We start from the raw sequence: 13,693 nt of genomic DNA, 5'->3' as shown, positions 1-13,693 counted from the left end.
AGAGATAAGTATTGATTTGGGTGAAGAGAAGGGCAATGTACCAAATGTGAGTGATCAATAGAGTGGCACTGAGGAAGAGAAAGACATAGAGAGGTACGTGGGAAGTACAGACAATAAAGATGAACCCTTTTACACATATATTACTGCATTGTCAGTGAAGGCAAACATGGGTATATGCGTGGATAGATGGTAGACTGGCTGAACTATTAGCTATGTCTATGAAGTGGGGAGTGTACCCAAAAATATGTATAGGGTTGGCAGACAATGGTCCTATAACTTTATGTGTATGATCAGAATTCCCAGGTACACAGTGGAGCAGAAGGGGCAAGACTGTACTCACTGCTTGCTCACAGCCAGCTACCCAGAGGGGCCAAGTAGTTGAACCTGTGGGCTCGGGACCATAGTCGCAGAGGATATCAAGCTCAACTGGCATAACATACTACACAAAACATTGTTCCACCTCCTACTATGGCAAGTAACAACTGGGATCTTAAAAGCTCACAAACTGCCCTCTAGATGCAACGATGGTTCTTTCCTCATCCAGAGCAAAGAAGAATGAAGAAAACCAAAAATTCCTGGAAACAATTAGTCCTAGCAAATGGTACACCATCCGATCTGCAGCTTATACTACTATGAGACCAAAAGAACTAGATGGTGCCCGGCTACCAATGCCAACCACTCAGGAAAGGATCAAATCTGGAGATCTTGAATAGAGTGGGAGGGAAAATGTGGAAAAAAATCCAAAAACTCAATAATGACCAAAATTACTGGTCAGATGAAACCTGGTGAGACTCCCAATACTATGGCCCTGAAATACATTCGGCGCCTGGAATAAAATGCACCCCCAGGGGTGAGTTCTCAGCCCAACAGTTAACAAGATGTACATGCAGACCACTCAAGCCAGGATGCTGCACCCACACACTCAATAGTAATACATCCCTTATAGCAACAGACGATGGGACTCCAGAGGACCAACATTCAAACTGAGGAGATGCAGGACAAACATGCGTGCATAATTATGAGGGGCACTCGAGGAGGGTTGCAGGTTAGGGAGGGGAGGAGACTGGGTTAAGGATGGACATGGCGAAAGTGGAATGAAACTAAATGTATGCGTGACATTGAATGTAAAACAAGCTCTTAAAATAAAAATAGTAATTAAAATAAAAAAGAAGATGAAACGAATACAGAGAGGCACTACCAAAAAGAACTGGTCAATGTTCATCTATTTCAAGAGGTGGTAAATGATCAAGAACTAATGGTACTGAAGGAAGAAGTCAAAGCTGCACTGAAGGAACTGGTGAAAAACAAGGCTCCAGAAATTGACCGAACACCCAATGAGATGTTTCAACAAACAGATGCCACGCTGGGGGCACTCACTCAGCTATGCCAACAGATTTTGAAGACAGCTACCTGGCCAACTGACTGGAAAAGATCTATATTTGTACCCATTCCAAAGAAAGGTGATCCCACAGAATGTGGAAATTATCAAACAATATCATTAACATCACAACGCATATAAAAGCTTACTGAAAATAATTCAAAAATGGTTGCAGCATTATACTGACAGAGAACTTCCAGAAATACAAGGTGGATTCAGAAGAAGACGTGGAATGAAGATATCATCGCTGATGTCAGATGGATCTTGGCTGAGAGCAAATACCAGAAGATGTTTACTTGTGTTTTACTTACTATCCAAAAGCATTCAATTGTGTGAATCATAACGAATTAGATTGTACGGATAATAACAAATTATGGATATACTGAAAAGAATGGGAATTCCAGAACACTTAATTGTGCTCATGAGGAACCTGTACATAGACCAGGAGGCTGTTGTTCAAATAAAACAAGGGGATACTACATGGTTTAAAATCAGGAAGGAGTGAGTCAGGGTTGTATCCTTTCCCCATACTTATTCAATCTGTATGCTGAGCAAATTATCCGAGAAGCTGGACTATATGAAGAAGAATGTGGCATCAGGATTGGAAGAAGGCTCATTAACAACCTGTGACAGGCAGATGACACAACTTTCTTTGCTTGCTGAAAGTGAGGATGACTTGAAGCACTTACTGATGAAGACTGAAGACTATAGTCTGTAGTACACATCTCAATATAAAGAAACAAAAATCCTCACAAATGTACGAATAAGCAGCATCACGATAAACGGAGAAAAACTGAAGTTGTCAAAGACTTCATATTACTTGGTTCTACAATCAACACCAATGGAAGGAGCAGTCAAGACATCAGACAACATATTGCATTGGGCAAATCTGCTGTAAAAGACCTCTTTCAAGTGCTAAAGAGCAAAGATGTGTCTTTGAAGACTAAAGTGACCCTAACCCAAGCCACGGTATTTTCAATCACTTCATATGCTTGTGAGAGCTAAACAATAAATATGGAAGACCGACGAAGAGTTGATGCTTTTGAGTTGTAATGTTGATGAAGAATACTGAAAATACCACCAACTGCCAAAACAACGAACAAATCTGTCCTGGGAGAAGTGCAGCTGGAATGCTCCTTAGAAGCAATAATGGCCAGACTTCGTCTCACCTACTTTGGTCATGTTGTCAGAAGGAACCATTCCCTGGAGAAAGATATAGTACTTGGTAAAGTACAAAAAAAGGGGAAGGCCCTCAACAAGATGGATTGACACAGCGGCTACAACAATTGGCTCGGGTATAGCAAGGATTGTGAGGGTGGCACAGGACTGGCAATATCTCATTCTGTTGTACATAGAGTCGCTATGAGTTGAAGATGCCTCAATGGCACCTAACAACACAACAACAAGATTAACTCTTGATAACTTGAAAGGAAAACCACTAACCAGAGTGCAGACACTTACTGCTTTGGGTGAACCCAAACCAAACCCAACCCACTGCCACCAGGTCAATTCCAACTCATAACAATCCATTTTGACAGAGCAGAATTGCCCCCACAGGGTTTACAAAGCCATAATTCTTTAAGGAAACAGACTGCCTCATCTTTCTCCTGTTCAGCAGCTGGTGGGTTCAAATCACCAATCTTTTGGTTACCAGCCTAATGGTTTAACCACTCTGTCACCAGAGTTCCTTAACTTGGGTTAGGAGAGAACAAAATGAGGCAATAAGGAAGCGGTCAAAATGATTAAAAGGAAGAAAAACTGGGGGAGAAGTATAAGAATTAAAGGCAACAGAGGTTAACACTAATTCATACACAGTCCTGCAATAACAGTAATAACAATAATCAACAATCTAAGAGTGGATACAAAGACAGAGATGCAGGTAAAACAGATGTGACAAGGAGAATGGGATTATATCCACCATATGTATAGGTCTGACAGAGGATAATTCTATGTATGTATTTACATATGAAACAAATATATCTATGAATATAGTAGAACATACAGGGGGCAAAGTTATGAAAACTTCCTAGTCATAATCAAAAACCCTAAGGGAGGGAGTCACTGGGCCCAGGTATTCAGGGCAATAGTCTCAGGGGACATCAAGGTCAACTGGCATAATATAGTCCACAAAGACAATGTTCTACATCCTACTTTGGTAAGTAGCAACTGGGGTCTTAAAAACTTGCTTGCAAGTAGCCATCTAAGGTGCAACTATGTGTTTCTCATCATCTGGAGAAAAGAAGAATGAAGAAAATAAAAGCTACACGGAAACCATTAGTCCAAAGGACTAATGGCCTTCACAAACCTCAACCTCCATGACCCTGAGACCAAATGAAATAGGCGGTGGTATGGCTACCACTACCAACTGCTCTGAAAGGGATCACATTAGAGAGTCTTGCATAGAATGGGAGAAAAATGTGGAACAAAACTCAGAATCATAAAAAAGGCCAGGCTTACTTGTCTCACAGACTGGTGGAACCCTTGAGACTATGACCTTTGGTTACCCTTCAGACCTGGAACTGAACTCATTCAGCTCAATATTCAGCTCAATATTCAAATAATAGTTAGGTCTATAAGGTGAACAATAACTCTAGGAAAGTACACACTCCTTGGAACAACCAACCATTCGAGATCAAATGGGTAGCGTTTTCCTAAGGACAAATTTCAAAAGTTATGAAAGGTTAGCAGACAAGGAAAAATGGAAATAACAAACAGGTATGATATGAGATGGGTAATGCTACATTGAGGGAGCTCTGGTAGCATAGTGCCTAAGGCACTTGACTGCTAACCAGGAGGCAGAAGGTTCAAACCCACCAGCCACTCCTCAGAAGAAAGGTTGGGCAATCTACTTTCCTAGTACTACTGCCTCGGCAACCCAAGGAGGGGTCGCTATGTCAGGGCCAACTCGACAGCACATAACAACAACAACAATGCTACACTGAGATGAAGCAAAATGTGTGTGAATTATTGAATGAAAAACTGATTTGCTCTGTAAACTTTCACCCAAATCACAATAAAACCTAAAAGAAAAAAAAGCACAACAGCTTGTCAGAAGTCAATTATGTGTGTTGACACACGAGAGGAGGGATTGTTAAATGCAATGAAAAGACATTTGTACTTAAAGAATACAAATTAATTTTAAAAAAATAAATAAGGCTTTCCTTTTTTAGAGAAGGTATGGCAGTTAGTGTTGAAAGTATATATTTTACATATCTTAGCTTTAAAAAGAATTGGATTAACTTTTGTTAATCTATTTTACTTTTTACATGACAGATAATTTAATTTTTATTAAAGGTAATTTTAAAAGAAGCTAATTAATATCTTTCACTGAAATATCTATAAATATGATATTTCTCTTTAAAGAATTTCCCTTGCACATAAAGGTAATGGTACAGACAATGACAGTTAACTTTGCATATGCATGTTGGGGACTGGGGATATCATCAACAGTTCTTTCAAAACTGAATACACATTGGGTCACATTTATAGCCTTAGTTATATGTATATGGTAATGACGGCTATAAAAGAAATTTTTTTTTTTTTTAATTCTAGAGTTTTACTCAATGGGATTTAATTTCTTATCTATCCTAGAGATTAGGTATTATGGAAAGGCAAAGTAGTCTCCCATTTCACACATGCAATATGGGTCAACAAAAGTCTCACAGACAAATATCTAAAGTACCAAGCCTTCAAAGGAACCCCAGCCTAGTCTGCAACAAATATTTATGGTGCATTTTAGAACTCTACTTTTATAAATACAGAACTACTATCACACCCTATAAATACTCTGCAAACACAGTGTCACATTTCCATTATGGAAGATCCCAGCAGATGACTTGGGGTATCACTTTACCTGAGAGGGCATCCTGTGCTTCAAAGAAAGTACTAAGACCTCCTTTCACATATGCCAGACTGCCTTCATTCTTCTTGTTAGCCTGTTTCTTCAGATTATTGACTGCCATTTTGAGCTGTTCGAAACTGAAATAAAATGAAAGAACCAAAAGTCTAAGACTTCTCTAACAACCAGAAAATAAACAAGATAAATTAAGTATAAAATACTAGGACTACTTAAACCTACATTAAGAAACATACAGACGAAAACAATATGTAACTGGATAAAAACAAAAACCTCACAAATACTTACATCTAAATCTTTTATGTATTATGAATGCTTAAATTGCAGCAGCTATAAAAGACTTTTGTAGCCCTCAAATGGAAATTCCAAATATGTCAGACTCCTTAGAAGTAAATACACATGTAGATATTTTTATAACATATATGTAATATATAGTGAAACCTGTGACGGCTGCAATTCGACAGAATTATCTTGTTATTCTGGGTCTTGCAAGTTTTCCACCTTTGACACTTTTCTACTTCTCTCAAGTAGTGGATAATATTTTGAGTTTTCCTTCTCTGACAGGTTCCCACCTTACAGAAGTTCTGCCTTTTGCAAATTTACTATGTATGATATGTCAGATAAAGCACTTTGCTTTGCTTTTTAAACTGTGATTTCAGCCAAAGTTTACAGAACAAATTAATTTCCCATTGAACAATTTTTGCAAATTTTAATGTAAAGGATTTTGAATATCATCTACTTGACCGAAACCATAAAAGAAAAATATAGGTCTTTCAATAGTGGACAGTACTTTAAGAGACAGAATCTCCATACACACATTTAAGTATTTTGGATAGAAATTGGGCATAAAACTAGCCTAACAACTTAAACTCTCAGCCCCTTGTCATTAATAATTGTTACTGTTAGGTGCTGTCAAGTCATTTTCAACTCATAGCGATGCTATGTACAAGGGAACAAAACACTGCTTGATCTGTGTCATCCTTACACTCATTGCTATGTTTGAGACCATCTTGGCAGCAACAATTTAAATTTACCTCCTTGAAGGTCTTCCTCTTTTTCATTGACCCCCTACTTTACCAAGCATGATATCCTTCTCTGGAGATTGGTCCCTCTTGATAACATATCCAAAGTACATGAAACAGTCTAGTCTTATTTCCAGGAAACATTCTGGCTATGCTTCTTCCAACACAGATACATTTGTTCTTCTGGCAGTCTATGGTATACCCAATATTCTTCACCAACACCATAATTCAAAAGCATCAATATTTCCTCTGTCTCCTATATTCATTGTCCAGCTTTCAAATGCACAAAGGAGACTGAAAATATCATGGCTTGGGTCAGATAGACTTTAGTCCTCAAAGTGACATCTTTCCTTTTAAACACTTTAAAGAGGTCTTTTGCAGCAGATATGCAGATTTTCTTGACTGCTCCTTCCATGGGTATTGACTGTGAAACAAGAAAAATGGAACCTTTGACAACGTCAAACTTTTCTGTGTTTATCATGATTTTGCTTACTGGTCCAGATGTGATGATTTTTGTTTTCATTATGTTGAGGTGTAGTCCATATTGAAAGCTGCAGTCTTTGACCTTCATCAGTAAGTGCTTCAAGTCTTCTTCACTTTCAGTAAGCAAGGTTGTGTCATCTGCGTACCACTGGTTATTAATTAATGAGTCTTCTTTATATCCTGATGCTGCATTCTTCTCCATATAGTCCAATTTCTCTGATTATTTGCTGAGCATACAGATTGAGTTAAGTATGGTAAAAGGATAAAATCCTGACGCACACTTTCCTGATTTTAAACCATGCAGTGTCCCCTTGTTCTATTCAAATGATGGCCTCCTGGACCATGCACAGGTTCCACATGAGCACAATTAAATGTTCTGGAATTCCCACTGTTCACAATGCTATCAATAATTCGTTATGACCCATACAGTCAAATGCCTTCACATAGTCAGTAAAACACAGGTAAACATCCTTCTGGTATTTTGTGCTTTCAGTAAAGATCCATCTGACATCAGCAAAGATATCCATCATTGCACATACTCTTCTAAATCCAGCTTGAATTTCTGGCAGTTCCCTGTCAATGTACCGCTGCAACCATTTTAAAATTGTATTTAATATAATTTTATTTACATGTGATATTAATGATACTGTTGGATAATTTTCACATTCTATTGGATTACCCTTTTTCTGTATGGGAACAAATGTGGGTTTCTTTCAATAGTTGGCCAGGTAACCGTCTTCTAAATTCCTTGGCATAGACAAGTAAGCACTTTCAGTGTTGCATTCCTTAATTGAAACATCTCATTTGATATTATACATAATTCCTGGACACATTTTTTTTCCAACACTTTCAGTGAAGCTCAAACTTCTTCCTTCAATGCCAGCAGTTCTTGATCATTTGCTACCTCCTGAAATGGTTGAAAGTCAACCAATTCTTTTGTTGATCCAGTGCATTCCTTCCATCTTCTTTAGATGGCTCCTGTATTGTTGAATATTTTGCCCACAGAACTCTTCAGTATTGTAATTAGAGACCTTGAATTTCTTCTTCAGTTCTTTCAGGCCAAGAAATGCCAAGTGTGTTCTTCCATTTTGGTTTTCTAACTCCAGGTCTTTGCATATCCCACTTTAATAATTAACTTTGTCATCTCTGGGTGCCCTTTGAAATTTTCTGTTCATCTCTTTTACTTCATCATTTCATCCACTCACTTTAGCTACTCTATATTCACAAGGAAGGTTTAGAGTCCTTTTGACATACATTTAAGTCTTAAATTCTTTTCCTGTCTTTTAAATGACCTTTTGCTTTCTTCATGTGTTAGGTACTTGATGACATCTCATATGTGATGTCCCTGATGACATCTCACAGCTTCTCTGGCTTCAGTTACTAAGTTTCTATTTGTCAAATCTATTCTTGAGATGGTCTTCAAATTCTGGTGGGATATACTGAAGGTCATATTCTGGTTCTCATGGATTTGTTTAAATTTTTATTAGCTTCAGTTTGAACTTGCTTTTGAGAAACTGATGGTCTATTCCACAGTGGGCCTCTGGCATTGTTTTGACGAATGATACTGTACTTCTCCATTGCCTCTTTCCACAGATATAGTTGATCTAATTCCTGTATATTCCATCTGGCAAGGTCCACATGTTTAGTCTTCCAAAATTCTATCATGCAATTTCAGGCATCATTTCTATCACCAAGGCCATATATTCCAATTATTGATGATTCTTCTTTGTTTCCAACTTTTGCATTCCAGTCACCAGAAAAAATCAATACATCTTGACTGCACGTCTGGTCAATTTCAGACTACAGGATTTGGTAAAAATTTTCAATTTCTTCATCTTTGGCATTAGTGGATAATGTGTAAATTTGAATAAGAGTAGTATTAACTGGTCTTCCTTGTAGATATTATCCTTCCTTGTATGGATATTATCCTATCAATGACAACACTGTACTTCAGGACAGATCTTAAAAAGATTTTTTTTTTCACAATGAAGGTAGCACCATTCCTCATAATTTGTCATTACTGGCACAGTACATCATAAGATTATCAAGTTCAAAATGACCAATCCATTTCAGCTCACTAATGCCTAGGATATAGATATTTATGTGTTCCATTTCATTTTTTACTACTTCCAATTTTCCTGGATTTTTGCTTCATATATCACATGTTCTGATTAATAATACTATGTCTCCAACTGTCTCTTCTCATTTTAATTCATATGAGCAAATGAAAATCTTGAAAGCTTTTTCCATTTATGTCATTAAGTTTGACTCTACTTTGAGTAAGCAACTCTTCCTAAGTCATATTTTGAGTGCCTTCTAATTAGAGGTGCTCATCTTCTAGCAATATACCAGACAATGTTCTACTGCTATCTATGAGCTTTTCACTGGCCAATTTTTTCAGAAGTAGATTGCCAGATCATTATTCTCAGTCTGTGTTAGTCTGGAAGTTCTGCTGATATGTCCATCATGGGTAACATTACTGGTATTTGAAATACTGGCAGCACAGCTGCCAAAATCATAGCAAAATGCAAGCTACCACAATATGACAAACTGACAGATAACTGGTAGTTCATAAATAATAAAATTACAATAATCTGTGGATAAGTCTTAATTTAAATAACTGAGAAAACCATTATTTTATCTCTCTGTCCCTAATACAGAAAAAATAAGTAGGCTTCTGTATTTCAGAAGGTTTACTCATATTTAATCTAAAAAATTCTGAACATAAAACATAATATATAGGAGCTATAGTGGCACAGTGCCTATGGCATTTGACTGCTAACCAGAAGGCTGGGGGTCTAAACTCACCAGCCACTCCTTGCAAGGAAGGCTGGGTAATCTATTTCCATAGAGATACACCACCTCAAAAACCCAAGGAGGGGTCGCTATGAGTCGGAACCAACTTGCTGGCAGTGAGAGTCAGGAAACAGACATAATATTGATTTATAATAGAAAAAGTAAGTCCATAATGTAAAATTAGAACCATGTTTCACAATCAAAGAATTCATTTTTAGATACTTGATTTAAAAAACTATGAGACCAAATTTGTTCTATGTATTAAAATTATCAACTTTTCTTCATGTTGTTGATTTTTTTTTTCATTCAGTATGGAAGAATTTACACTAAGCTTTATTTTAACAAGTTGAATTCTCATGTATATAAACTTTAAGCAATAAAGCATTCACATATTCAAATATCTTTATTGAATATAATTGTTTTCAACCAATCTTGCAAATAAGTTATAAGCTTTCTCTTGTAGAGAAACTGAGTAAAACATTAATTAGCAGACAACAATAAATATTTTAATGTGATGTATGACTTTGCATATTTTTGACTAATTTTAAGCCTGGTGTTTACAAAATAACAAACCAATTTATCTTTTTTTTTTTCCAACAATGGTCAAGGAAGGTGGTTTGTTCTATATTTTACACCAGGACTTACAATTATTGTGTCAGTTGAGTAAGGAGAAATCCTGTTAGCATGTATCAGTTTAGATACCCAGAAAAAACCCCACAAAGTTTTAATAAGTTGCACAAAAATGAAATATAGAAATATATGGAACAAAACTTTCTTTGCTGGTTACCAGGGGTGGGAGGGGAGGGGAGGTCACACTGATACACAGTAGAAACAAGTATTGATTTGGATGAAGAGAAGGACAATTCAAGTGATCAACACAGTGGCACTGAAGAAGACAAAGATACAGAGAGGTACAGGGGAGGCACAGACAGCAATGATGAACCCTTTTGCATATACAGTACTACATTGTCAGTGACAGCAATCACTGATCTACAGGTGGATACATGGGTGGACAGGCTGAACAATCAGGTATGTCTAGGCAGGGGTTAGGGTGCCTGTGACCATGTACAGGTTGGCAGACAATGTTCTATAAGTGTATCTGTATGCTCTGTGAGAATGTCCAGGTATACAGTAGAGCTGACAAGGGGCAAGTTTGTGATGACTTCTTGGCCATAGCCAGCTACCCAGAGTAGTTTGACCTGTGGGCTCAGGACCATGGTTACAGGGAACATCAAGCTCAACTGGCATAACATACTACACAAAAACATTATTCCACATCCTACTTTGGTGAATAGGAGCTCTGGTAGCATAGTGCCTAAGGCACTTGACTGCTCACCAGAAGGCTGGCGGTTCAAACCCACCAGCCACACCTCAGAAGGAAGGTTGGGCAATCCTACTTCCGTAGTGATACTGCCTCGGAAACCCAAGGAGGGGTCGCTATGAGTCAGGGCCGACTCGATGGCAAATAACAACAACAACAACTTTGGTGAATAGCTACTTGTATCTTAAAAGTGGCCAACTTAACGGGTCTCTGCTCGTCCAGAGGAAAGAAGAATGAAGAAAACTAAAGACATATGGAAACAATTAATCCAAGAGATTGGTAGACCATGCACTCCTCAGCCTGTAAGACCAGGAGACCAGAACTAGATCGTAACTGGCTGCCACTGTCAAACACTTGGAAGGGGATCAGTGCAAGAGATCTGGATAGAGTGGGAGAACAATGTGGAACAAAACTCAAAAATCATAAAAAAAAAAAAAAAAAGACTAAGTTTATTGGTCTGATAGAGCCTAGTGAGATCCCTGAGACCATGGCCCCTAGCTATACTCAGGTCTGGAACTGAACTCACTCCTGTGGATACCAGCCAAAATTAAACAGGCATATGGGCTGAACATTTACATCAGGTACATACACTAATACCCTACTTGGAGCAATCACTCATGGGAGAACAAAAGGGCAGTGTTTGCACGGGGAGACAGCTCAGGGGGCAAAAGTACATGGGAGGGAAGGACGTAGGGAAGAAGTAACTACCAGGAGGAAGTGGGAAGAGAGCTGTTACATTGCGAGGAATTGCAGTCAATGTCATGAGACAAAATGTGTATGAACTGCTGTATAGAAAATGAATTTGCTTTGTAAATTTTCACCCAAATCACAATAAAGAATTTTTTCAAAAAATGGAAATAGAGAAACATAAAATTGTAAAGGAAATGAAGGTCCTTTAATCACTAATCTCATTTACAAATCAGGAAATAGATACCCTGAAATGTTCACTGGCTCACACAGGGTCAAGGGGCTCATCTGTTGCAGAGCCAAATCTAAACAAGTCCTATACCAGTTATTGTATATTCCTACTATAAGCATCTGGGTCAAACCATGAACTGCTGACAGTCTGACATGTACTAACCTGGTGGTTGAGTGGTTCTCTATAAGATACCAGGCAGCTGAAAAATTCTCACTTGTGAAATCAGAACTCATTCCATGGAACAGCATTTCTAAGTTCTTCTGGGGAAATTTACTTCTAAGGGAGAAAAGAAGATTTAAAATATAATTCAACTGTTATTACTAAATAAAGTCAAAAGATATCTCAGAATATCTTGTATAAGAGATATAAACACAAAACATTATAATTATGCATATACATTACCAGGCATTGTAAACTTTTTTCAAATATGTAAAAAACGTATTTCCTACATCATGACTGATCTCCTATTGTAGAAATTTTGATTGTACATATAATATCACAAGATGGCTACAATACAGAAATTACAGATATACTTTGCAAATATTGAGGGTTCAGTTCTATTAAATGTGCAATATAGTATTATGAAAAACTTTGAAATATTATGAGAACTACCAAGATGTGACACAGAGACAGGAAATGAACTCATGCTGTGGGAGAAATGGTGCCGATATACCTGCTTAATGCAAAGTTGCCACAACCTTCAATTTGTTTAAAAAAAAATTTAAAAAACTCAATGTCGAAGATGGCGGACTACGCAGAGAGACTGCACAGACCCTCTTCAACAAAGAAAAGGGAAACCAATTAACACAGACACAGAAGATAATCCTGGACCCCTGAGCCTTGAAGGGAAGGATATAGAAGTGGGCTAAACCCCAACTAGCAGAAATCTGCGTGATAATACCAAAAAGGAGACATATGGAGCTGTGATCTGGCAGTGATCCTGAGTGACCCTGATGGCACAGGCAGCTTGGAGATTCCCGAGTGCTGGCAGAACTTAAGAATTAACCTAAAAATCAGCCCTGCTAGCCAGGGTCTACACGGAGGACTGCTCCAGTGGCTGGGGAATAAATGGAGAAGGGGAAGAGAAAGGCAGGCTGAGCTGTGGACGTCTGCTGGTCAGAAGGGCACCGCCATTTTGAAGGCTTAAAAGTGAATTGACTACTTTGGATATTTAAAGAGACAACGCTCTCGCAGATTCCTGGGGCTTAAGAACACTGTCTGCTTTCCAGCAACCCCAAGGACACTCGGGACCTGCAAGACTGAAAAGGTACGACATTCCTCTTGTTACTCCTATAACCCACACCTGCTTGGTGAACAGAGATGTGGCCATACCCCACTCCTACCTACCTTCTGGGCCCACAGAAACTCCATCATAGTCTGTGTGCTCAGACGGAACCTGGGTGCCCTGCCCTGTCCTCCACCGATTTTTTTTTTCTCTTTTTATTTTTATATTTTTCTTTTTCGCTTTCTTTTTTCTGCTGAGTAGTTTGCTTGTATTTGTCTGCTATAAAACAAATATTATTATTAATACTTTTGTCCTTTTTACTATTATTTTTAATATTCCCCTCACAGGTCCTAGTTTTTAGAATTTTTTCTTTTCCCTGTGCCTGGTTGAAATTTTTTTTTTAATTTAAGTTTGTTTGTTTGTTTTTTCCCCCTTTTTTCTGGTGGTTAACCCCGTTCCTTGTTTTTATTTTTACATTTTTCCCATTTTTTTTCCCTCATTATTCTCCTCTACTTTTTTTCTCTTAGTGCCCTATTCCTAGATATTGCAGGTTTTCTTGTTTTTTCTTCTTCTTTTTCCCTTTTTTCTATTTTTGGTTACTGTTCCTATATGATTACATGGTGTATTTTTTGTGCATGTGCTTTTAGTTTTTTGATGGTTATTCAATTGTAATTTGTGTCTAATTGAGTGGGA

The 13,693-nt window shown here is 37.8% G+C and overlaps 1 protein-coding gene across 1 annotated transcript in view; it reads right to left on the bottom strand.

The window, feature by feature from the left end:
- Positions 1 to 13,693, bottom strand: part of EXOC2 (exocyst complex component 2) — a 396,050-nt gene that overhangs the window by 321,722 nt on the left and 60,635 nt on the right. The window contains exons 4-5 of the mRNA XM_007935377.1: positions 11,938 to 12,051; positions 5,232 to 5,356 (exon numbers count right to left, since the gene is read on the bottom strand). Of these exons, the coding sequence (XP_007933568.1) occupies positions 5,232 to 5,356; positions 11,938 to 12,051 (239 nt within the window). The remainder of the gene's footprint in view (positions 1 to 5,231; positions 5,357 to 11,937; positions 12,052 to 13,693) is intronic.

Source organism: Orycteropus afer, unplaced genomic scaffold (genome assembly GCF_000298275.1).
Source record: "Orycteropus afer afer isolate SDZICR_OR568_19922 unplaced genomic scaffold, OryAfe1.0 scaffold00027, whole genome shotgun sequence".
NCBI classification, from domain to species: Eukaryota; Metazoa; Chordata; class Mammalia; order Tubulidentata; family Orycteropodidae; genus Orycteropus; species Orycteropus afer.
Note: the sequence above shows the minus strand (reverse complement) of the source record. Positions and strands in the feature narration are given on the sequence as shown.